General features: G+C 45.2%; 1 protein-coding gene across 8 annotated transcripts in view; it reads left to right on the top strand.

Annotated features, from left to right (window-relative positions):
• The window catches only part of LOC139273317 (son of sevenless homolog 1), a 315,669-nt gene that overhangs the window by 281,661 nt on the left and 9,452 nt on the right, over positions 1–24,556 (top strand). For 7 of the 8 annotated variants that reach the window (XM_070890087.1, XM_070890085.1, XM_070890083.1 and 4 more), the window contains 3 exons: positions 5,270–5,442; positions 7,145–7,261; positions 18,171–18,450. In XM_070890087.1, coding sequence (XP_070746188.1) covers positions 5,270–5,442; positions 7,145–7,261; positions 18,171–18,450 — 570 coding nt within the window. The remainder of the gene's footprint in view (positions 1–5,269; positions 5,443–7,144; positions 7,262–18,170; positions 18,451–24,556) is intronic. The other variant, XM_070890086.1, reaches the window with a different exon arrangement.

The following is a 24,556-nucleotide window of genomic DNA, read 5'->3' as shown; positions in this document are numbered from 1 at the left end:
GGGGAAGATGGGGGGGGGAAGAGAGAGGGGAAGATGGGGGGGGGGGAAGAGAGAGGGGAAGATGGGGGGGGGGAGAGAGGGGGAAGATGGGGGGGGGGAGAGAGGGGGAAGATGGGGGGGGGGGAGAGAGGGGGAAGATGGGGGGGGAGAGAGGGGGAAGATGGGGGGGGGGGAGAGAGGGGAAGATGGGGGGGGGGAGAGAGGGGGAAGATGGGGGGGGGAAGAGGAGGGGGAAGATGGGGGGGGGGAAGAGAGAGGGGAAGATGGGGGGGGAAGAGAGAGGGGAAGATGGGGGGGGGAAGAGAGGGGAAGATGGGGGGGGGGAAGAGAGAGGGGAAGATGGGGGGGGGAAGAGAGAGGGGAAGATGGGGGGGGGGGAAGAGAGAGGGGAAGATGGGGGGGGGGAAGAGAAGAGTGGAAGATGGGGGGGGGGAAGAGAGAGTGGAAGATGGGGGGGGGGAAGAGAGAGTGGAAGATGGGGGGGGGGGAAGAGAGAGTGGAAGATGGGGGGGGGGAAGAGAGAGTGGAAGATGGGGGGGGGAAGAGAGAGTGGAAGATGGGGGGGGGGGAAGAGAGAGTGGAAGATGGGGGGGGGGAAGAGAGAGTGGAAGATGGGGGGGGAAGAGGGAAGAGAGAGGGGAAGATGGGGGGGGGGAAGAGGGAAGAGAGGGGAAGATGGGGGGGGGGAAGAGGGAAGAGAAGGGGAAGATGGGGGGGGGAAGAGGGAAGAGAGAGGGGAAGATGGGGGGGGGGAAGAGGGAAGAGGGAGAGGAAGAAGGGGGGGAAGAGGGAAGAGAGGGGAAGATGGGGGGGGGGAAGAGGGAAAAGAGAGGGGAAGATGGGGTGAGGGAAGAGAGAGAGGGGAAGATGGGGGGGGGGGAAGAGGGAAGAGAGAGGGGAAGATGGGGGGGGGGGAAGAGGGAAAGAGAGAGGGGAAGATGGGGGGGGGAGGGGAAGAGAGAGGGGAAGATGGGGGGGGGGAGAGAGGGGAAGATGGGGGGGGGGGAAGAGAGGGGATGATGGGGGGGGAAAGAGAGAGGGAAGCTGGGGGGGGGGGAGAGAGAGGGAAGATGGGGGGGCAAGAGAGGGGAAGATGGGGGGCAAGAGAGAGGGAGATGGGGGGGGGGCAAGAGAGAGGGGAAGATGGGGGGGAGAGGGGAAGATGGGGGGGAAGTTGGGGGGGGAGAGGAAGATGGGGGGGAGAGAGAGAGAGAGGGAAGATGATGGGGGGGGGGGGAGGAGAGGGGAAGATGGGAAGGGGAGAAAGAAAGGGGAAGATGGGGGGGGTGGGAAGAGAGGGGGGTGGGGGAGGAGATAGATGATGATGATGCCGGGCAGCTGCCGCCACCGACTCCTCTTCGGGAGGGGCCCGCCCAGCAAGATGCAGGGCGGGCGGGCCCTGCTGACGACCAAGAAGCCGGGCCTCACCGAGGACTTCAGGCGGGGCCCACACACAGCCAGCCGATGCCGGGCTGCCGACTACTCTTTGGGTGGGGCCCGCCCCAGCGAGATGCAAGGCGGACGAGCCCTGCCGCCGAGTAAGATGTGCAGGCCACTCGGCCGGGGATAGGGGCGACGTACCTTCGGCCTGGGATCGGGTCGTCGCCCCGGAGACAGGGCGTCAGCAGCTACTGCGCACACGTGCAGCTGCCGGCACTGTTTCAGGTGCAGGGCTGTAGCTCTGCCCCCAGCAGCTCCTGCTGCACCGCGCCGAAGTGGAATTGGGCCTACAGCTATTGGAGAATCGCAAGGTAAGTATTCGGCGCAATTTTTGTTCTATAAATTAGGCGGGCCTCTCCGATGTGCACCGTTCTAGCGGCCGGCCGAAACTTGACCCCATAGTGTTCAGTTTTAGCAAGAACGTCCTTCCTCAGATTAGGAGACCAAAACTGAACACACTATTCCAGGTGAGGGGATCTCATAGAAACACAAGATTCTGACAGGACTGGACAGGTTAGATGCGGGTAGATTGTTCCCGATGTTGGGGAAGTCAAGAACCAGGGGACACAGTCTTAGGATAAGGGGTAGGTCATTTAGGACTGAGATGAGGAAAAACTTCTTCACTCAGAGAGTTGTTAACCTGTGGAATTCCCTGCCGCAGAGAGTCGTTGATTCCAGTTCATTGGATATATTCAAGAGGGAATTAGATATGGCCCTTACGACTAAAGGGATCAAGGGGTATGGAGAGAAAGCAGTAAAGGGGTTCTGAAGGAATGATCAGCCATGATCTTATTGAATGGTGGTGCAGGCTCGAAGGGCCGAATGGCCTACTCTTGCACCTATTTTCTATGTTTCTATGTTCACAGTGACTTATCGCAGTCTTACTTAAATATCCACCACTGCTGTAGTACTGCATTACATATCGCAGACAGACAATACATATATGCATTGCGTTACATGTCCCCATCATTGCAGTACATCACATGAGGCCAACATTACAGTACAATAAACTTACATCAGTCCAACATTACAGTTACACTACATGACATGAGAGGACCGCAACACAGACTGGATTGTATTCAACTTGCCATCCTGTGTGAGTGGATCAGCTTCAATGCCAGTGGTGGCACGTTTGCAATCCCCAACCAGAGACAGAGCACGGATTTCGATGTCAGTCAGAGGCTCCTTGGTTGTGGTTCCTTCCCCCGTATGCCACTGATCGGCTGCTATTGCAGATGCGTCTTCTGCAGAAAGTAAAGTAAAAATAATCTTCAATCCATTTAACATCGCAGACACAGGGTCGCACGCACGCAGCACACACACACACATTAAAAAAACACTGCTTTGATCCTCTTGTCATTGCCTGAAAGCACGAATACATCACCGTAACCTTAAGGTAAATTACATCATCTGTGTGACACTGAACCCACATTTACATGGTACATGGGGGGTGCATAAATAAAATCATTACTTTTGCTACCCTCACCATGTCATTCCACCTCTTACAGCACCTTTCCCTCGTGCGTACCATGGTACTTTTGGAGGATACAGCCTCCCCGATCTAGTTCCATATCCTGTTGTACTCCTTTGGTGGGGGGGCTCTTTCCACGACCACCCTTCGTTAGCTCGGAGTACTTCTCTGTGATATGCTCGAGAAGGGCAGGTAACTCTGTCTCATCGAAGGCTGGCGCCCTTAACCTCACGTCCTTCTCGATGTTGCTGCGCTTTGATTTTTTTTTTAACATTTCCATAATATTTCTGTTATGATTTTTGCTTTGTAATACATCTTCAAACAGCAAATTATTAGTTACATTTTTAAATATTTTTGAACTCTGCAATGTGTTTTTAAAGTAACTGCCCGTTGACTAGTTTGCTGCTCCTTCTCACTCTCCCTCCCTCCTCTTCAAGTCACTGCGCATGCACTGGTGACCCCTGACCCCCGAAATCGCAGGTAAAACACTGAAAAAAACGGGGCGGAAAAAATTTTTGCATGCGCAGTTCAGTGCCGCACCATCCATCGAAGAGAAAGTCGATCTGGATCGACTACTAGGTAACATCCCGCCCGCTGCAGACCCCTGGCATACCGCCGATAAAAATGTGACCAATTTTGTCCTCTTCGGTCTCGGCAATATGCCAGCGGTTTGAAACGACACACCATCGGCATACCGCCGAGAAATGGGCGGACTTTATGCGTCGGCCAATTTCGGGCCCTACATGTTGAAGTGGTTAGTGTAAGGGCATTGATGCATTCCAATGGATGTGGAACAATTGAAGTCGATGGACAGAGGAAAGACTGATCAATTTTGATGTGATTATAAATGTACAGTAATACACAATGGAACAAAAACATGAAAGAGTGAAGTGTACAGTACCAAAGATGGGAAAAGGATTTAGGTTGTGCTCTTGACCATGGAAAGTGTTCAGTTAATTATAAAGCAATTATCTACACGGAAAGTTAAGTATTGCATTGTATCATCATAGGCAGTCCCTCGAAATCGAGGAAGACTTACTTCTAAAAGTGAGTTCTCACGTGACTGAACAGTCTAATACGGGAATTACAGTCTCTGTCACAGATGCAACAGACAGTTGGAGAAAAGGATGGGTGGGGAATCTGGTTTGCTGCAAGCTCTTTCCGCTGCCTGTGTTTATTTTCTGCATGCTCTCAGCGACGAGACTTAAGGTGCTCAGCTCCCTCCCGGATGCACTTCCTCCACTTCGGGCGGTCTTTGGCCAGGGACTCCCAGGTGTCAGTGAGGATGTTGCATTTTATCAAGGAGACTTTGAGAGTGTCCTTGAAACGTTTCCTGTGCCCATCTGGGGCTCGCTTGCCGTATAGGAGTTCCGAGTAGAGCACTTGCTTTGGGAGTCTTGCGTCAGGCATGCGGGCAATGTGGCTACTGTTAATTCAAGCATCCATGTTTTAACACCTGCTGAAGAGTAATGGAACAATAATAGGATATGAATTAATATATTTAGAGGCAAGGCCATGAGACCGGAATAGAAGCTACTAGTTGTTCTAATTATGCATTAACAGGAACGTAATCATTTGAAGATTGTATTATTTATACAATCTCTTATTTTAACTACAAACTTTTCAATTGATCAGAATTTAGATTTTTGTCTCTAAATAAAAACAAGTATATGTGAAATAAGAAAGCCAGTGCAGTTTAGAAGTTGTGGTTTTGGCAATATCCTGATCTCATTGAAGCAGATGGTACAGCATGTAGGGAGGTTGGCACAACAGCGTTGGAAGCATGATTTTGCTTTTCCTACACTGTCACGTTCCTAGTCTCAACTGTATTACTGTGTGGAAGTGTCGAGCAGAAACGAGGTGTTTTCCTAGAGGAAAAAGTGAAATATCATTCCCAAGCTGCTTGTAACTGGTTCAGAGTAAGAGAGTCCTGGAAGCAAATCATGCCACTGCAATGTCACAGGGAGACCAAGGAGAAAAATAACTTGCATAAAGAGGATTTGTATCCTCAGCAAAGAGAAAAAAATGAGTAAGATGGCCTGGTTTGTTTTCAGTACAGTAACCGCAGAAGATGCCACATGGAAGCTGGGTGCTTTCTTCCACACCTCTAGTGAGGGAAAATTGGGGGATAGTCTCGGGCAGAGATTGATGTGTAACATTGGGGTGGGCTTGAAAGAAGGAAACAAATATCTCAACAAATGAGTGTGAAGAAAATGCTGATTGTGTATTTGTAGCCATATTTGAAATATCTATCTAGTTTGAAAATATTGTTTTAAATCCTAATTTGATCAGTAGGTTTTAAACATGTAAAATAAATTCATTAACTTAGAGTAACTGGCAACTTATTTCATTTTTTAGGAATATATTTGACTAACATTTTGAAGACAGAGGAAGGTAATCCTGATTTCCTGAAAAGACATGGTAAAGAATTGATAAATTTCAGTAAGAGAAGGAAAGTGGCAGAAATAACAGGAGAGATCCAGCAGTACCAAAACCAGCCATACTGCTTACGAGTAGAGCAAGACATTAAGGTGAGTTCTTGGGATGGAAGAATGAGCAGGGGAAGAGAGAAAAGTACATGAATACTTTTCTTTGCAACAACAGTTCAATAAATAAATTATTTGCTTACTAATTAAATATTTGAGGATTTTTTTCTTAATTCAACACTTTTCTATTTTCTACCATGTTTACTATCACATATATTCCTCCAGCATAGAAGGTGAGGCAGTCTGGCTGTTCACTGGTATTCCTGCAAGAGATGTATTTAAAGTGCCGAGAACTCAAATCTTACAGTTCGCTACCTCTTCTTTTTGCCCCGCCCCAAAAGAACATTTCAATGCTTCATTTAGTAGTTCAGCCAAGAACTGCCAAAAACTTGCAGAGCTGAGAGACAAGGGAATTCATTGTGGGTGTAGAATGTATAACTTTTAACTGCCTAGAAATACCTGGGGTTTGCAGTCATTGTGTCAAACTTGGTATTACTCATGAAATCTTGGGACGCCTTTAATGGTTACTCCAGGCAAGGCAGCCAGGAAAAAAAAATGTGAATCTTACCAGGAAAAAGAAATTCTACTTGCCTGTTCTAGACATTTCATTTCACAAACAAAAGACTGGATAATTGTGTCTCTTCTTCCGGTCCCACTTTTGGTTTCAGTGCATTCCAGCATGCTAAAGAATGACTGCACTGAACTGAAATAAAATAGTTTTAATGTACTGTCCTGTATAGATTGTACATCAGTGTTCACCTACAAAGGTGGAGAAACACCGTAGCTTTCTGAAATTGAGTATGGATGAGAACACTGACCCAGCCATTTCAATAGGGCAGTTGTTTGTAAATTTCAATGTCAATATTTAATACAAGCAAGTTTTTTTTTAAACTGAGAGATTATGGGCTAGAATTTCCTATTGCTTACCGCCTGGTTTCTGGGCGACATTGGCCATTGTGAGCGGTAATCAGGTGAGCGTAAAATTCCTTACCTGAGGTACGCCAGCGGTTTTGAAATCTCGCTGGGGAGCGGACTGCTGGCTTGCACTGTCCACAGATCGCCCTGGCGCGATATTTGGCTGAACGGTGACCCGTAGGTACATTTTTTTTTAACGCCCTCGAGGATCAGTGGAGCTGGGCGGTAGGTAAGTAGGTCTGCAAGAAAAAGGTAAGTGACTGGTATTTTACTAATTATTTTCAAAATCTGTTGGGGTGATTTAATTTAAAAGTGTCTTGGGAATGTTTGTTGGATTTTTTAGTTAGGTTTTTTGAAAAATTATTTTTTTTTTTGGTGTTGGTCGGCCCAACCCGCAGCAATGGAGTAAACTTTTATAGATTTTTAAATTTTTTGCCCATTTTCTTTAGGCACCGCCCAATCTACCCTAAATTGCACTTTTTGGTCCAGATTGGGGGTGCAAGGCCCATGTTTTTCGCTGGCCGGATTTTTTAATTTTTGCGGGGTGGGGGCAAGTTTTCGCCAGCGCTAATCTCCCCAGCCGTAGCGATTTTTTGGGTGGCAAGTGGGCGCTGGTGGGCTTTGAGGAAATTCTAGCCCTGTATAACTTAATATGAGGAGTTGTCATGTTTTCCCTTCCAACTCCAATTTTCTCTGGTCCACTCGAGCCATCCACCTCCTTTCTCGGAGAGGCACGTGGGCAGCATGGCCATAAGCCATCGTTGCTACTTTTGACAGGTGCTCGGGCATACATTTCTATTTTGACAATTAATAGTTTTTGTTTATTTTACAGAAGTTTTTTGAAAATTTAAATCCAATGGGAAATACTTTGGAGAAAGAATTTACAGATTACTTGTTCAATAAGTCTTTGGAAATAGAACCGCGTAATGCTAGGTCTTTACCTAGATTTGTAAGTATTTGTTTGCATCTTTTATTCATATTAATAGCGCAGATAAATTGCTCCTCATTCAATCAAATTCTACAAATAAATAGGCTATTATCCAAGCAGGACCAAACCACTGAGACAATGTCCCTTTCAGACTTGGGTGTCATTCAGAAACGATATGTCTATTCTAATAGTCATTGTTACACTTCTTATTTGTTTTGCACATTATTTCAGAGCTTCAAGTTTTTAAAGCTATCTGCTTCCTAAGACTGGAGACAATGCAATGTCTTTTTGTGTTGAAGTTGCTGCTTTTAGGCCTTCAGTGATTGTTGTCACATTGATTCATCCACTCCAGCTGATTTGTCCTTAAATTCACTGGATGCTAACATTCTATTTCAAGAGCTGTATAACCACACAAAGTGTGCAGTATCTACTTTTCCTGCATAATTTCTGGATGTGCACCACCTGCTATAAGCAGCAGGACCCACTACGAATGCTTAATTCACTTAAAGGAGATTCTGCAGAATAAGATGGCTTCACTTGATTCTCCATGTAAAGAGACCTTTGGTTTGCCTAAGTCGAAAACAACAGCACTGATTCAGTCACATGCTGCATTGTTGCAGCTTCACAGCTTGGACTTGTACAACATCCTCCAGCTGAAGCTGTAATACGTGGCAAAAACAATAGACACTCTTAGTCACTTTGGTACCATCTAACAGTGGAGCAGAAAACACTATATTCAGTGAAGGTTACTAATGTAGCCTTTTCAAGAATATCTTCAACAACGGCTTCCCCTGCAGCTTATGCCAGGTTGCATTGAAATAAACACCTTTGACTTCAGTAAGCAACATTTTGTAGTATTGCTGCTCCTGTAAGTGCCAGGTTGTCAATGATTGCCTGGCCTGCTAATCTTTCTGCAAAGACTGGGACATTGCCTCACAAATTGCAGAGCAGGTACAGATTAAAGCATCTCCCAGTCACCAGGCAGTGTTATTATTCGGGAATGCTACTGATTGCAATCATAAGGTCAAAGTAATTGGTTATCAGTCTTGCTCTGGACAAAGAATTGAAGGCATTGCCCAGAGCGAGACGTTTTATTCAGCAGAGTGGGTGGGGAGATCACCTGACCACTCAGCTGCAATTTTCTGAATACAAGTGTTTCATGTGATCATCTTCTATGGTTGATGATCATATTTTGTATGTGGGGATTGAACTTCTTTCAAAGAATGACAAAAACCTTATCTACAGTGGGAGATTTAACATTTTGTATCAAAACATTGGTAAATTTTGATTTTGCACTCAGGATAGTAGACAGAGATTAAGTGATGTGCTCTGTTGGTTTACTAGAGTTTCACTTTAAGCCCTGTGTGAAAAAAGTAGTATCTCAATTTATTTGAATTCTTCAAGATATTGCTTGTGAAAAATTAGAAAGTAGTTCTAAATGAATAAAATGATCGACAGAATAGTCCTAAATTAAAAAAGAGAAGCACTCAGCATTAACATTTTTAGTCATTGTCCACAACTGGCATAATCAGTAGGTATTGAGAGTTGTGCTGGACCTGGCCTCCCTAATTTATGGAATAGTTTCTTTAGCTTTACTCTGTGCTTAGAATCATGGAATCATAGAAATTTACAGCACCGAAGGAGGCCATTTCGGCCCATTGTGTCTGCGCCGGCCGACAAAGAGCTACCCAGTCGAATCCCGCTTTCCAGCACTTGGTCCGTAGCCTTGTAGGTTACAGCACTTTCAAGTGCACATCCAAGTACTTTTTAAATTGGTGAGGGTTTCTGCCTCTACCACCCTTTCAGGCAGTGAGTTCTAGACCCCCACTACCATCTGGGTGAAAAAATTTCCCCTCAAATCCCCTCTAAACCTCCTACCAATTACTTTAAATTTATGCCCCCTGGTTGTTGACCCCTCTTCTAAGAGAAAAAGGTCCTTCCTATCCACTCTATGTAGGCCCCTCATAATTTTATACACCTCAATACGGCCTCCCCTCAGCCTCCTGTGTTCCAAAGAAAGCAAACCCAGCCTATCCAATGTTTCCTCATAGCTAAAATTCTCCAGTCCAGGCAACATCTTCGAAAATCTCCTCTGTCTCCTCTTTTGTGCAATCACATCTTTCCTGTAATGTGGTGACCAGAACTGCACGCAGTACTCTAACTGTGGCCTAACTAGTGTTTTATACAGTTTAAGCATAACCTCCCTGCTCTTGTATTCTATGGCTTCACTAATAAAGGCAAGTATTCCATATGCTGCCTTAATCACCTTCTCTATCTGGCCTACTTTCAAGGATCTGTGGACATACACTCCAAGGTCCCTTTGTTCCGCGACACTTCAGTGTCCTACTATTTATTGTGTATTCCCTTGCCTGAGTAGCCCTCCCCAAATGCATTACCTCACACTTAACCGGATTGAATTCCATTTGCCATTGTTCTGCCCATCTGACCAGTTGATTGACATCTTCCTGCAGTCTACAGCTTTCTTCTTCATTATCACACAGCCAATTTTAGTATCATCTGCAAAATTCTTAATCATGCCCCCTATATTCAAGTCTACATCATTGATGTTCACCACAAAAAACAAGAGACCTAATACTGAGCCCTGCGGAACCCCACTGGAAACAGCCTTCCAGTCACAAAACACCCATCAACCATTACCGTTTGCTTCCTGCCTTTGAGCCAATTTTGGATCCAACTTGCCACTTTGCCTTGAATCCAATGGGCTTTTACTTTCATGACCAGTCTGTCATGTGGGACCTTATCAAAGGCCATGCTAAAATCCATATATACACTATATCAAACACACTACCCTCATTGACCCTCCTTGTTACCTCCTCAAAAAATTTAATCAAGTTAGTCAGACGCGACCTTCCCTTAACAAATCCATGCTGACTGTCCTTGATTAATCCGTGGCTTTCAAAATGAAGATTTATCCTGTCCCTCTGAATTCTTTCCAATAATGTTCCCACTACTGAGGTTAGGCTGACTGGCCTATAATTACTCAGTCTATCTCTTTCTCCCTTTTTAAACAAAGGTACAACATTTGCAGTTCTCCAGTCCTCCCGCACCACACCTGTAGCCAGAGAGGATTGGAAAATAATAGTCAGAGCCTCTGCTATTTCCTCTTTTGCTTCTCTTAACAACCTGGGATACATTTCATCTGGATCTGTAGATTTATCCACTTTCAAAGCTGCTAAATCCCTTAATACTTCCTCTCTCTCTCTTTATTTCATCTAATATTTCACACCCCTCCTCCCTGTTGCAATGTGAAAAAAGACACACAGTATTTATTAAGAATCATACCCACTTCTTCCACCTCATTACCTTTATGATCTCTAATAGGCCCTACTCTTTCTTTAGTTATCCTCTTGCTCTTAATGTATTTATAAAACATCTTTGGGTTTTCCTTGATTTTACTTGCTAAAATGTTTTCATGTTCTCTCTTTGCTTTCCTAATTTCCTTTTTTATTTCACCCCTGAACTTTCTATACTCCCCTAGAGTTTCTACAGTGTTGAGTTCCAGGTATCTGTCATGAGCTTCCCTTTTTTTCTTTATCCTACCTTGTGTGTCCCTTGACATCCAGGGGGCTCTAGATTTGTTTTTCTTTAAAGGAACCTACTTGCTCTGAATCCTCAGGATCACCCCCGTGAATGCCTCCCACTGCTCTGATACTGATTTAGCTTCAAGTAGCTGTTTCCAGTCCACTTTGGCCAAATCTCATCTCAGCTTAATAAAAATTTGCTTTTCCCCAATTGAGAAGTTTTATTTCTGCTCTGTCTTTGTCCTTTTCCATAACTACCCTAAATCCAACTGAATTATGAGAGGTGATCTTATCGAAACATGTAAGAAAATGAGGGGGTTCGACAAGGTGGATGCAGAAAGGATATTTCCACGCATAGGGGAAACGGAAACTAGGGGACATAATCTCAGAATCAGGGAATGCCCATTTAAATCTGAGATGAGGAGGAATTTCTTCTGAGGGTTATAAATCTATGGAATTCTCTGCCCCAGAGAGCTTTGGAGGCTGGGTCTTTGAATATATTTAAGGCGGAGATAGACAGATTTTTGAGCGATAAGGGAGTAAAGGGTTATGGGGAGCGGGCAGGGAAACATAGAAACATAGAAAATAGGTGCAGGAGTAGGCCGTTCGGCCCTTCGAGCCTGCACCACCGTTCAATAAGTTCATGGTTGATCATTCCTTCAGTACCCCTTTCCTGCTTTCTCTCCATACCCCTTGATCCCATGAGCCATAAGGGCCATATCTAAGTCCCTCTTGAATATATCCAATGAACTGGCATCAACAACTCTCTGCGGCAAGGAATTCCACAAGTTAACAACTCTGAGTGAAGAAGTTTCTCCTCATCTCGGTCCTAAATGTTCTACACCTTATCCTAAGACTGTGTCCCCTGGTTCTGGACTTCCCCAATATCGGGAACATTCTACCTGAATCTAACCTGTCCCGTCCCGTCAGAATCTTATATGTTTCTATGAGATCCCCTCTCATCCTTCTAAACTCCAATGTATAAAGGCCAGTTGATCCAATCTCCTCGTATGTCAGTCCTGCCATCCCAGAAATCAGTCTGGATGCAATCCCTCAATAGCAAGAACGTCCTTCCTCAGATTAGGAGACCAAAACTGAACACACTATTCCAGGTGAGGCCTCACCAAGGCCCTCTACAACTGCAGTAAGACCTCCCTGCTCCTATACTCAAATCCCCTAGCTATGAAGGCCTTCACCGCTTGCTGTACCTGTATGCCAACTTTCAATGACTGATGAACCATGACACCCAGGTCTCGTTGCACCTCCCCTTTTCCTAATCTGTCGCCATTCAGATAATCTGTCTTCGTGTTTTTGCCCCCAAAGTGGATAACCTCACATTTATCCACATTATACTGCATCTGCCATGCATTTGCCCACTCACCTAACCTGTCCAAGTCACCCTGCAGCCTCCTAGCATCCCCCTCACAGCTCACAGCGCCACCCAGTTTAGTGTCGTCTGCAAACTTGGAGATATTACACTCAATTCCTTCATCCAAATCATTGATGTATATTGTAAAGAGCTGGGGTCCCTTCACTGAGCCCTGCGGCACTCCACTAGTCACTGCCTGCCATTCTGAAAAGGACCCGTTTATCCCGACTCTCTGCTTCCTGTCTGCCAACCAGTTCTCTATCCACATCAGTATATTACCCCCCAATACCATGTGCTTTAATTTTGCACACCAATCTCTTGTGTGGGACCTTGTCAAAAGCCTTTTGAAAGTCCAAATACACCACATCACTGGTTCTCCCTTGTCCACTCTACTAGCTACATCCTCAAAAAATTCCAGAAAATTTGTCAAGCATGATTTCCCCTTCATAAATCCATGCTGACTTGGACCGATCCTGTCACTGCTTTCCAAATGCGCTGCTATTTCATCCTTAATGATTGATTCCAACATTTTCCCCACTACTGATGTCAGGCTAACTGGTCTATAATTACCCGTTTTCTCTCCCCTCCCTTTTTAAAAAGTGGTGTTACATTAGCTACCCTCCAGTCCATAGGAATTGATTCAGAGTCGATAGACTGTTGGAAGATGATCACCAATGCATCCACTAGTTTCTAGGGCCACTTCCTTAAGTACTCTGGGATGCAGACTATCACGCCCCAGGATTTATCGGCCTTCAATCCCATCAATTTCCCTCACACAATTTCCCGCCTAATAAGGATATCCTTCAGTTCCTCCTTTTCACTATACCCTCGGTCCCCTAGTACTTCCGGAAGGTTATTTGTGTCTTCCTTCGTGAAGACAGAACAAAACTATTTGTTCAGTTGATCTGCCATTTCTTTGTTCCCTATTATAAATTCACCTGAATCCGACTGCAAGGGACCTACGTTTGTCTTCACTAATCTTTTTCCCTTCACATATCTATAGAAGCTTTTGCAGTCACTTTTTATGTTCCCGGCAAGCTTCTTCTCGTACTCTATTTTCCCCCTCTTAATTAAACCCTTTGCCCTCCTCTGCTGAATTCTAAATTTCTCCCAGTCCTCAGGTTTGTTGCTTTTTCTGGCCAATTTATATGCCTCTTCCTTGAATTTATAACTCGTTAATTTATCTTGTTAGCCACTGTTAAGCCACCTTCACCTTTTTATTTTTTACTCCAGACAGGGATGTACAATTGCTGAAGTACATCCATGTGATCTTTAAATGTTTGCCATTGCCTATCCACCGTTAACTCTAAGGGCCCAAGTTTCCACACGCGCCTAGAACGGCGCAGTCCAGACCTGGATGCCCGTTTTACGCGCCGCAAAGTGCGCCTAAAAAAATCCTCCCTGCAGGTCCTCTGGCCCTCGGCGCAGCCAACACGAGCTGTGGGGGGGCTGAGCCAGGTCCCTGCGCTGAAAACAGAGCCGGGACCTCTGCACATGCGCGCTACAGTGCAGTAGCTCCAGGCGCCGAACTGTGTGGGAGGGGCCTGAAGCACGCAGCCCCTAGCCCTGGCCGAATGGCCTCACTGGGGCTGCGTGAATAAGGCTCCTCCCACGGCCAGCTCCTGCTTTCCCCCCCCACCCCCCGACCAGACCTGACACCTGCTCCCCGCCCCCCCAAACCCCGCCTCCGGACCCAGACCCGACACCCGCTCCCCCCACCCACCCCCCCCCCTGCCTCCGGACCAGACCCGACACCCGCTCCCCGCCCCCCCCCCCCCCCCCCCGCCTCCGGACCAGACCCGACACCCGCTCCCCCCCCCCCCCCCCCCGACTGGACCCGACCCGACCCGCGCTCCTGTTCCCGCTCCCCGACTGGACCCGACCCGCGCTCCTCTTCCCGCTCCCCGACTGGACCCGACCCGACCCGCGCTCCTGTTCCCGCTCCGCTCCCCCCCGACTGGACCCGACCCGACCCGAGCTCCTGTTCCCACTCCCCGACTGGACCCGACCCGACCCGCTCTCCTGTTCCCGCCCCCCCCAACTGGACCCGACCCGCGCTCCTGTTCCCGTTCCCCCGACTGGACCCGACCCGACCCGCGCTCCCGCCCCCCGACCCGACCCGACTCCCGCTCCCGGACTGGATCCGACCTGACCTCCCCCCCTCCCTCTCTCTCCCTCCCTCCCTCTCTCTCCCTCCCTCTCTCTCCCCCCCCCTCCCTCTCTCTCCCTCCCTCTCTCTCCCCCCCCTCCCTCTCTCTCCCCCCCCTCCCTCTCTCTCCCTCCCCCCCCCGGACCCGAACTGAACCTACCCGACCCGACGCCACCTACCTGTAAATCTGGTGCTGGGGACAGGCCCTGCCCGAAGTCTCGGGCCGGCCCGTTCAGTCTTCGGTCCCGAAAGGCCTGCCTGAAGCACTTTCACACAGGTAGGAAGATGGTTTATTTAATCTTTTCTTTGCTTATAAATGTTTATTCAGGTTGGATTTATTTGTATAATATTTGTATAAGTATAAATAAGGATTTATTATAGAATTTAATGACTTCCCTTACCCCCCCCCCCCCCCCCCCCCCACACACCTCGTTCTGGACGCCTAATTTGTAACCTGCGCCTGATTTTTTAATGTGTAGAACAGGTTTTTTCAGTTCTACAAAAATCTTCACTTGCTCCATTCTACTTTAGTTTGGAGTACGTTTTCACTGTGGAAACTTTCAAATCAGGCGTCAGTGGCCGGACACGCCCCCTTTTGAAGAAAATATTCTGTTCCAAAGTAGAACTGTTCTACCTGACTAGAACTGCAGAAAAAAAAATGTGGAGAATTGCGATTTCTAAGATAGTCCGTTCTCCACCAGTTGCTCCTAAAAATCAGGCGCAAACCATGTGGAAACTTGGGCACTAAGTGTCATTTGCCAGTCTATTCTAGGCAACTCACGCCTCAAACCATCGAAGTTAAGTTCAGGACCCTAGTTTCTGAATTAACTGTGTCACTCTCCATCTTAATAAAGAATTCTACCATGTTATGGTCACTCTTCCCCAAGGAGCCTCGCACAACAAGATTGCTAATTAGTCCTTTCTCATTACATATCACCCAGTCTAGGATGGCCAGCTCCCTAGTTGGTTCCTCGACATATTGGTCTCGAAAACCATCCCTAATACACTCCAGGAAATCCTCCTCCACCGCATTGCTACCAGTTTGGTTAGCCCAATCAAAATGTAGATTAAAGTCACCCATGATAACTGCTGTACCTTTTATTGCACACATCCCTAATTTCTTGTTTGATGCTGTCCCCAACCTCACTACTATTGTTTGGTGGTCTGCACACAACTCCCACTGGCGTTTTCTGCCCCTTGGTATTCCGTAGCTCCACCCATACCGATTCCACATCATCCAAGCTAATGTCCTTTCTTACTATTGCATTAATTTCCTCTTTAACCAGCAATGCCACCTGCCTCATTTTCCTTTCTGTCTATCCTTCCTAAATGTTGAATACCCCTGGATGTTGAGTTCCTAGCCTTGGTCACCCTGGAGCCATGTCTCCGTGATGCCAATTACATCATACCCGTTAACTGCTATCTGCGCAGTTAATTCGTCCACCTTATTCCAAATACTCCTCGCATTGAGGCACAGAGCCTTCAGGCTTGTCTTTTTAGCACCCTTTAGAATTGTTCTGTAATGTGGCCCTTTTTGCTTTTTGCCATAGGTTTCTCTGCCCTCCACTTTTGCTTCTGCCCCCATTCTATTTCCCCCTGTCTCCCTGCATAGGTTCCCATCCCCCTGCCATATTAGTTTATCTCCTCCCCAACAGCACTTGCAAATACTCCTCCTAGGACATTGGTTCCGGTCCTGCCCAGGTGCAGACCGTCCGGTTTGTACTGGTTCCACCTGCCCCAGAACCGGTTCCAATGTCCCAGGAATTTGAATCCCTCCCTTGTGCACCAACTCCTCAAGCCCCGAATTCATCTGAGCTATCCTGTGATTCCTACTCTGATGAGCACGTGGCACTGGTAGCAATCCTGCGATTACTACTTTTGAGGTCCTACTTTTTAATTTAGCTCCTAGCTCTCTAAATTCATCTTGTAGGACCTCATCCCATTTTTTACCTATATCATTGGTACCTATATGCACCACGATAACTGGCTGTCGTGGTGCATATAGGGAAGTGGAACTGAACCCATGATCAGATCAGCCAAAATCTTATTAAATGGCGGACCAGGCTCAATGTGCCGAATGGCCTAATCCTGCTCCTATTATGTACTAGCACCAAAATGCTCTCCCACTGATATCCCTTCCACCTGCCTAAAACTAAGTCCAGAACCCTTGTTGGGCTTGCTACATACTGGCTAAATAAGGTTTCCTGAATGCATTTTAGGAATTCTGCACCCTCTATCTTTCACTAATTCTATCCCAGTTAATATTGGGGTCATTGAAATCCCTTGCTATTACTGCCCTATAGTTCTTGCACTTCTCAGAAATTTGCCTACCATATTTGCTCTTCTATCTCCCTCTGAATGTTTGGGGGTCTATCGTACACTCCCAGCAGTGTGATTGCCCCTTTTTTGTTCTTCAAATTCAACCCATATGGCCTTATTTGATGATCCTTCTAACATATTATCCCTCCTCACAGCTGTAATTGTTGCTTTAATCAATACTGTGCCCCCCCCCCCACTCCTTTTCTATCCCCCTCACTGTCCTGTCTGAAAACCCTGTAACCAGGGATGTTGAGCTGCCATATCTGCCCTTCTTTCAGCCATGTCTATCATACTCTCAAATATCTATCGGTGCTCTCAGCTCATCTGCCTTATTCCCTAGACTCCTTACATTGAAATGTATACCATTTAGCACTACCAAACTTCCTTGTTGTCAATTTTCTAGCCCTGGTTTACTCTGCCTTCCAAATTCACTTTCTAATTTTTTGCTTTCCAATTTCAGCTTTACTTCTCCCGTCTGAATTTACTTTAAGGTTCTCATCCCCCTAGTTTAAACCCTCCCTAACAGCCCGAACAAACACCACCACCCCCATCCCGCCCCCCCCCGCAAGGATATTGGTCCCGGCTCTGTTAAGGTGCAACCTGTCCGGCTTGTCCTGGTCCCACCTCCCCCAGAAACAGTCCTCATGCCTCAGGAATCTAAAGCCCTCCATCCTGCACCATCTCTCCAGCCATGTATTCATCTGCTCTATCCTCCTATTTCTGTATTCACTGGCACATGGCACCGGGAATAATTCGGAGATTACTACCTTTGAGGACCTGCTTTTTAATCTCTCTCCTCGCTCCCTAAAATTTACCTGTAGGACCTCATCCCTCTTGCTATCTATGTCATTGGTATAGTTTGTCTAAGAACATAAAGGTTATAGCTGGTGCAAGCAAACATCAAATATGGCTCATCTTCTATCTCAGGAAAGTGAAGTTGAGGTACAAGATCAGCCATGATCTTACTGAATGGCAGAGCAGGCTCGGGGGGCCAAATGGCCTACTCCTGATCCGAATTCTTATGTTCTTATTAATACTAAGTTTACTAATACTAAACATACATTGTTGTTTAACTTGTTTTATAATTCATGATAAGCCATGAGATTCAATTCATATTCCATCAGTACGTTGACCTGACTTATGATCATCACTAAAAGTGTGAAGTAATTGATAGGATGAGAATCTTTTTCATGCATTTGCAGCCTTTGTCATTTTCCTTTTACGTAAATTATGTTGATGTACAAGTTGCAGACTGGTTCTGCCAATGTCACTGTGAAACGATTACTCCTCACAGATCTCTTTTCCAAAAACGTTTATGAAATATGTGTTTAAAATTCCCCATCTAAAATATATTTTACTATAATGGACTTTATGTAACAAGTTCGCTTTTTGATACTTTAATACCTGTGTTTAAAATATATTAAAATAATTTGCAATCTTACCCTATTTATATATCGACCATTTAGGGATGATTTATTTTAGCACAGTTCTCCATTGGAAATGTGACTTAATTTACTTCCAATTGACCTTTCCAATTGAACTGTTTTATAGGCAAAGAAGTTTAATTACCCGTTGAAGTCTCCTGGTGTCCGGCCATCGAACCCCAGACATCCGCCGTCAGGTACCCTGCGTGGGCATCCTACACCACTACAACAGGAACCACGGAAAATCAGTTACAGCCGAATCACAGAGAACGAGACAGAAAGTATAGCATCGGCACCAAATTCCCCACGTACACCTCTGACACCACCAGCTGCTTCTGCAGCATCCAGCTCAACCGACGTCTGCAGTGTGTTTGGGGACTCCGATCCAGCTAGTCCATTCTATTCAAGTATGTCCATTAGTTTTGATAACTGTTTGGTCTCAAAATAAATTTATTGAAAGTGGTTTGTAACTGAAAAGTGTATGTGGCTGACTTCTGAGGCATTGAAGTCTGTATGTTTTGTTTACATATTCATCGTTTTTAATCATTCTGTAAAACCGAAATTGAGGATGAAATTTGTAGTCAAATTAGAGATGCATGTATTTGCAACAAAGTCATAATTTTAGAGATTTAAAGTATCAAAGATTTACTTGGACAGGGAAAATGTTTGTCATGAGAATAGGGAGTAATTTTGCAGTGTGTTGGAAACTACTTTTCTCAGTCTATGGCCCCAAGTTTCCACATGATTTGCTCCTGATTTTTAGGAGCAACTGGTGTAGAACGGAGTATCTTAGAAATCGGAATTCTCCACATTTAGTTTTCTGCAGTTCTAGTCAGGTAGAACAGTTTCACTTTGGAACTGAATTTTTTTTTCAAAAGGGGGCGTGTCCGGCCACTGACTCCTGATTTGAAAGTTTCCACAGTGAAAACGTACTCCAAACTAACTTGGAATCGAGTAAGTGAAGATTTTTGTATGCTTGAAAAAAAAAATCAGGTTACAAATTAGGCGTTGGGAACGAGGTAGGGGGGGAAGGGAAGCCATTAAATTCTACAATCAATCCTTAGTTATACTTATACAAATGTTATACAAATAAATCCAACCTGAATAAAAATTTATAAGCAAAGAAAAGATTAAATAAACCATGTTCCTACCTGTGTGAAAGTGTTTCAGGCAGGTCTTTCAGGCAGCGGTGTGGCGTCAGTGTCTCGACGGCAGCCGCAGACAGCAAGCAGCCTTCGAGCTGAGCTGCGGTGCTTGAGGCAGGCCTTCATTCCCCGCGAAGATGCAGCATCCGGACGGACTTGAGGCCATTCGGCCATGGGATTGCAGCGGCGTCAGTGGCTGGCCGGGAGCCGAAGAATGAACACAGGACACACGCAGCTGCAGATTTAAAATTCTTTAGGCCGTTCGGCCACGCTTATGGGGCGGCGTCAGTGGCTTGAAGGAAGCCGAAGAATCAGGAGTGGACGTGAGGCCATTCAGCCATGGGATTGCAGCGGCGTCAGTGGCTGGTTGGGAGCCGAAGAAAGAACAGTAGCAGCATTCGAGCTGTGAGGGGGACTGACTGAGGCCATTTGGACAGGGAGAGGCAGCCACATCGACATCTTTATATTTAAATTTGCAGAATGGGTGCACCACATATTATGCAATGGTTTGCTTCCTCATGCAAGAAATTCTTTGTTCTTGGTGGAAGTTGATCCATTGCAAAGTTGAATTGGCACTTTTATTTCTCCAAACACACAGTCCTTAATTTGCAGGCACCGGTTCTGCAAGTTTAGCAGTGAAAAGCTGAACTCACTGATTTCAGCAGGTGATTTATTCAGCAGTGCTGCTAAAAGCATTCCCTCACACACAGAAATATCAAGAAAATTAAAATACAAGCCTTTGCAGGGGTCCAAGAAACGAATCTTCACTTTTTCTGCAGCACTTTTAAAAATGCTGCCGAGTGCCAATGTTTACTTCAGACTGCGCGTGCGCGAACGCTCCAACGCGCACGCGCAGGGTTGCCGGCACCAAGAAGCCTCATTTCAATTGTACCCGCCCCCTCCTACTTACAAAATCAGCGCGAGTGGTAGGCTCCGCCCCCTGTGCGCCGCGCCAAGCAGACATCGAGCTCCGAATACAGCACTTTTTTTTCCGGCACCGTTTTCGGCGCGAGAAACAGGCGCCCAGCTCTGAGGTGCACCTTTTTCATCGCGTGTGGAAACTTGGGGCCAACATGTTGCTACTTCAACAAGAGAGAAAGTACTTACATGACTGGGAATGAAGTTTGGCAAGTCTGCATGCTGAAATTAAGGACCATTTGGGAAACGGTAATCAAAATATAACTAGAATCAGAATTAAAAAAGTAAAACATAAGTTGTAGACAAGAACAGTCTACTGGAAAAAAAAGTAAATGATGGTGATTAAAAAAATGATGGGGATTAAATGAAAAAATAACACATAGAACTGTAGGTCAACTGGAAAATATTTAAACAGGAGCTGGAAAAAGTGCAAATCAAGGGTATTCCAGGAAGGGAACAAATGGGTGATAAACAGGAGGGAGAGAAAAATTTACTCCAAACTAACTAAGTCACGCCAAGTGTTCTGTAGATTTCTTGTTTACAGTCATTTAAAAAAAAACAGTAATTGGAATTCTTTATATCTAAAAAGGTGTGTTAAAAATAAAATTGACACAATTTACTTAAAGCTCAAAGCCTTTCTGGAAGCTGAACTGATCCTAATATATGAAGTCACATGAAAAAATTATGCAGGCTGTGTCTTTCACTTTAGTAAAAGTGCTTGAATTTCCAACAGAGCCATTTGTACAAATATGTAATGCAACATTACGTAATGTGATACAAGTCTGAGGGTCACGTTTTATAGGGCAAAATTCATCTAACACAGGAGGAGATCATAGCTAATTGTGGGACAATTTGTTTTGAAGACCAGGCTTGACCCATATTATCAAGGAGAAAGCTCCTCCACAACCAAGTAGTCTTTCATTAGCTTTTGCTCCCAAATCTCAACACTAGGGGGTGCTAAAGAGATCCCAGTACTGTGTAACGTCAGAGGATCTCTTTCAAAGTCCATCAGGGCAAGCATGCTGTTGTCATTTCAAATACAGGAAACTCTCGTTTATTCGGATCGCTTGAGGATTTGGCAATTCTGGGTAAACAAATTCTCCGATAGGGCGAGTTTACATTTTAAAGCTAATATTTGAAGGTGATCGAACCACCCACGAAGATTTAGTTCATGTTATTTGAACGTGAACGTAATAAAATAAATGAAAATTGATTCATAACATTTTGAAATTAAAAATTATTTTATTTGTTAAAACGGAGATTGATTTTTAAAATAGCGATCTTATATCTGCTTGTTTAAATGAATTCATTTTCTTCTTAATTAAAATGTTGTGAATGATGAGTTTGCAGAACCTCGTGAGAAGTAAAATGAGAATTCTCCTCAAAAAAACCAACAACATATTTCATTGCTTCTTCAGTGCGTGTCCAAATCTCTCTTTGCTTTTCTTCAATTTCATTGTCTGAATCGCTCATCTCTTCGTCAGATTTGTCTTTATTGGTGACTATGCCGGTAAGTTCCTCGTTAGAAACATAGAAAATAGGTGCAGGAGCAGGCCATTCGGCCCTTCCAGCCTGCACCACCATTCAATATGATCATGACTGATCATGCAACTTCAGTACCCCACTCCTGCCTTCTCTCCATACCCCCTGATCCCTTTAGCCGCAAGGGCCAGGGCCACATCTAACTCCATTTTGAATATATCCAACGAACTAGACTCAACAACTTTCTGTGGTAGAGAATTCCACAGGTTCACAATTCTCTGGGTGAAAAAGTTGCTCCTCATCTCGGTCCTAAATGGCTTACCCCTTATCTTAGACTGTGACTCCTGGTTCTGGACTTCCCCAACATTGAGAGCATTCTTCCTGCATCTAACCTGTCCAATCCCAGTCGGAATTTTATATGACATCCCCTCTCATTCTTCTAAATTCCAGTGAATACTAGCCTAGTGGATCCAGTCTTTATTCATGTCAGTCCTGACATCCTGGGAATCAGTCTGGTGAACCTTTGCTGCACTCCCTCAATAGCAAGAATGTCCTTCCTCAGATTAGGAGACGAAAACTGCACAAATACTCAAGGTGTGGTTTCACTAAGGCCCTGTACAACTGCAGTAAGACCTCCCTGCTCCTATACTCAAATCCTCTCGCTATGAAGGCCAACATGCCATTTGCTTTCTTAACTGCCGGCTGTATCTGCATGCCTACTTTCAATGACTGATGTACCATGACACCCAGGTCTCGTTGCACCTCCCCTTTTACTAATCTGTCACCATTCAGATAATCTGCCTTCCTGTTTTTGCCACCAAAGTGAATAACCTCTCACTTATCCACATTATACTGCATCTGCCATGCATTTGCCCACTCACCTAACCTGTCCAAGTCACCCTGCAGCTTCTTAGCATCCTCCTCACAGCTCACACTGCCACCTAGCTTAGTGTCATCTGCAAACTTGGAGATTACACATTCAATTCCTTCGTCTAAATCATTAATATATATATTGTAAAGAGCTGGGGTCCCAGCACTGAACCTTGCGGTACCTCACTAGTCACTGCTTGCCATTCTGAAAAGGACCCGTTTATTCCCACTCTTTGCTTCCTGTCTGCCAACCAGTTCTCCATCCACATTAATACATTACCCCCAATCCCATGTGCCTTAATTTTGCACACTAATCTCTTGTGTGGGACCTTGTCAAAAACCTTTTGAAAGTCCAAATACACCACATCCACTGGTTCTCCCTTATCCACTCTACTAGTTACATCCTCACAAATTCTAGAAGATTTGTCAAGCATGATTTCCCTTTCATAAATCCATGCTGATTTGGACTGATCCTGTCACTGCTTCCCCAATGCGCTGCTATTACATCTTTAATCATTGATTCCAACATTTTCCCCATTATCGATGTCAGGCTAACTGGTCTATAATTCCCTGTTTTCACTCGCCCTCCTTTTTTAAAAAGTGGGGTTACATTAGCTACCCTCCAATCCTGGGGCCACTTCCTTAAGTACTCTGGGATGCAGACTATCAGGCCCTGAGGATTTATCGGTCTTCAATCCCATCAATTTCCCGAACACCATTTCCTGACTAATAAGGGTTTCCCTCAGTTCCTCCTTCTTGCTAGACCCTCGGTCCCCGAGTATTTTAGGGAGGTTATTCGTGTCTTCCTTAGTGAAGGCAGAACCAAAGTATTTGTTCAATTGGTTTGCCATTCCTTGTTCCCCATTATGAATTCACCTGATTCTGACTGCAAGGGACCTGCATTAGTCTTTACTAATCTTTTTCTCTTCACATATCTATAGAAGCTTTTGCAGTCAGTTTTTATGTTCCCTGCAAGCTTCCACTCATACTCTATATTCCCCCTCCTAATTAAACCCTTAGTCGTCCTCTGCTGAATTCTAAATTTCTCCCAGCCCTCAGGTTTGCTGCTTTTTCTGGCCAATTTATATGCCTCTTCCTTGGATTTAACACTATCCCTAATTTCCCTTGTTAGCCGCGGCTGAGCCACCTTCCCCGTTTTATTTTTACTCCAGACAGGGATGTATAGTTGTTGTAGTTCATCCATGTGATCGTTAAATGTCTGCCATTGCCTATCTATAGTCAACCCTTTAAGTATCATTCGCCAGTTTATTTTAGCCAATTCACATCTCATACCATCGAAGTTACCTTTCTTTAAGTTCAGGACCCTAGTCTCTGAATTAACTGTGTCACTCTCCATCTTAATGAAGAATTCTACCATATTATGGTCACTCTTCCCCAAGGGGCCTCGCCTGACAAGGTTGCTAATTAATTCTCTCTCATTACACAAGACCCAGTCTAGGATGGCCTGCTCTCTAGTTGGTTCTTCGACATATTGGTCTAGAAGACCATCCCGTATACACTCCAGGAAATCCTGCTCCACAGTATTACTGCCAGTTTGGTTAGTCCAATCTATATGTAGATTGAAGTCACCCATGACAACTGCTGTACCTTTATTGCACGCATCCCTAATTTCCTATTTGATGCCATCCCCAACCTCACTACTACTGTTTGGTGGTCTGTACACAACTCCCACTAACATTTTCTGCCCTTTGGTATTTCGCAGCTCCACCCATACCGATTCCACATCATCCAGGCTAATGTCCTTCCTTACTATTGTGTAAGTTTGTTACATCTGTTTCAATGTCAACATCTATCCACTTAGCAATGTCATCTGCTCGGGATTTTAAGTGCGTTTGTTTCATGTGCACTGCTGACAATCTCCACGATTTCTGTGACAGCCTGTTTTTTTATTAGCCCGTACATAGAAACCTTCAAATTCTTAGTCATCAGAAGCACTGTCTACGTATATGAAATTGGGCCACAACTTGCACCAACACCTCTTCAATGTAGCGTTTTTTACTTCTCTCCATGCCAGCGAGCATGCATAGATGGCATCTTTAATATTGTATGCTCTCTGGAAATTAGAGATTGATTGATC

The sequence above is a fragment of the Pristiophorus japonicus genome, chromosome 9 (genome assembly GCF_044704955.1).
Source record: "Pristiophorus japonicus isolate sPriJap1 chromosome 9, sPriJap1.hap1, whole genome shotgun sequence".
Lineage (NCBI taxonomy): Eukaryota > Metazoa > Chordata > Chondrichthyes > Pristiophoridae > Pristiophorus > Pristiophorus japonicus.
This window is presented reverse-complemented; position numbering and strand designations above follow the sequence as displayed.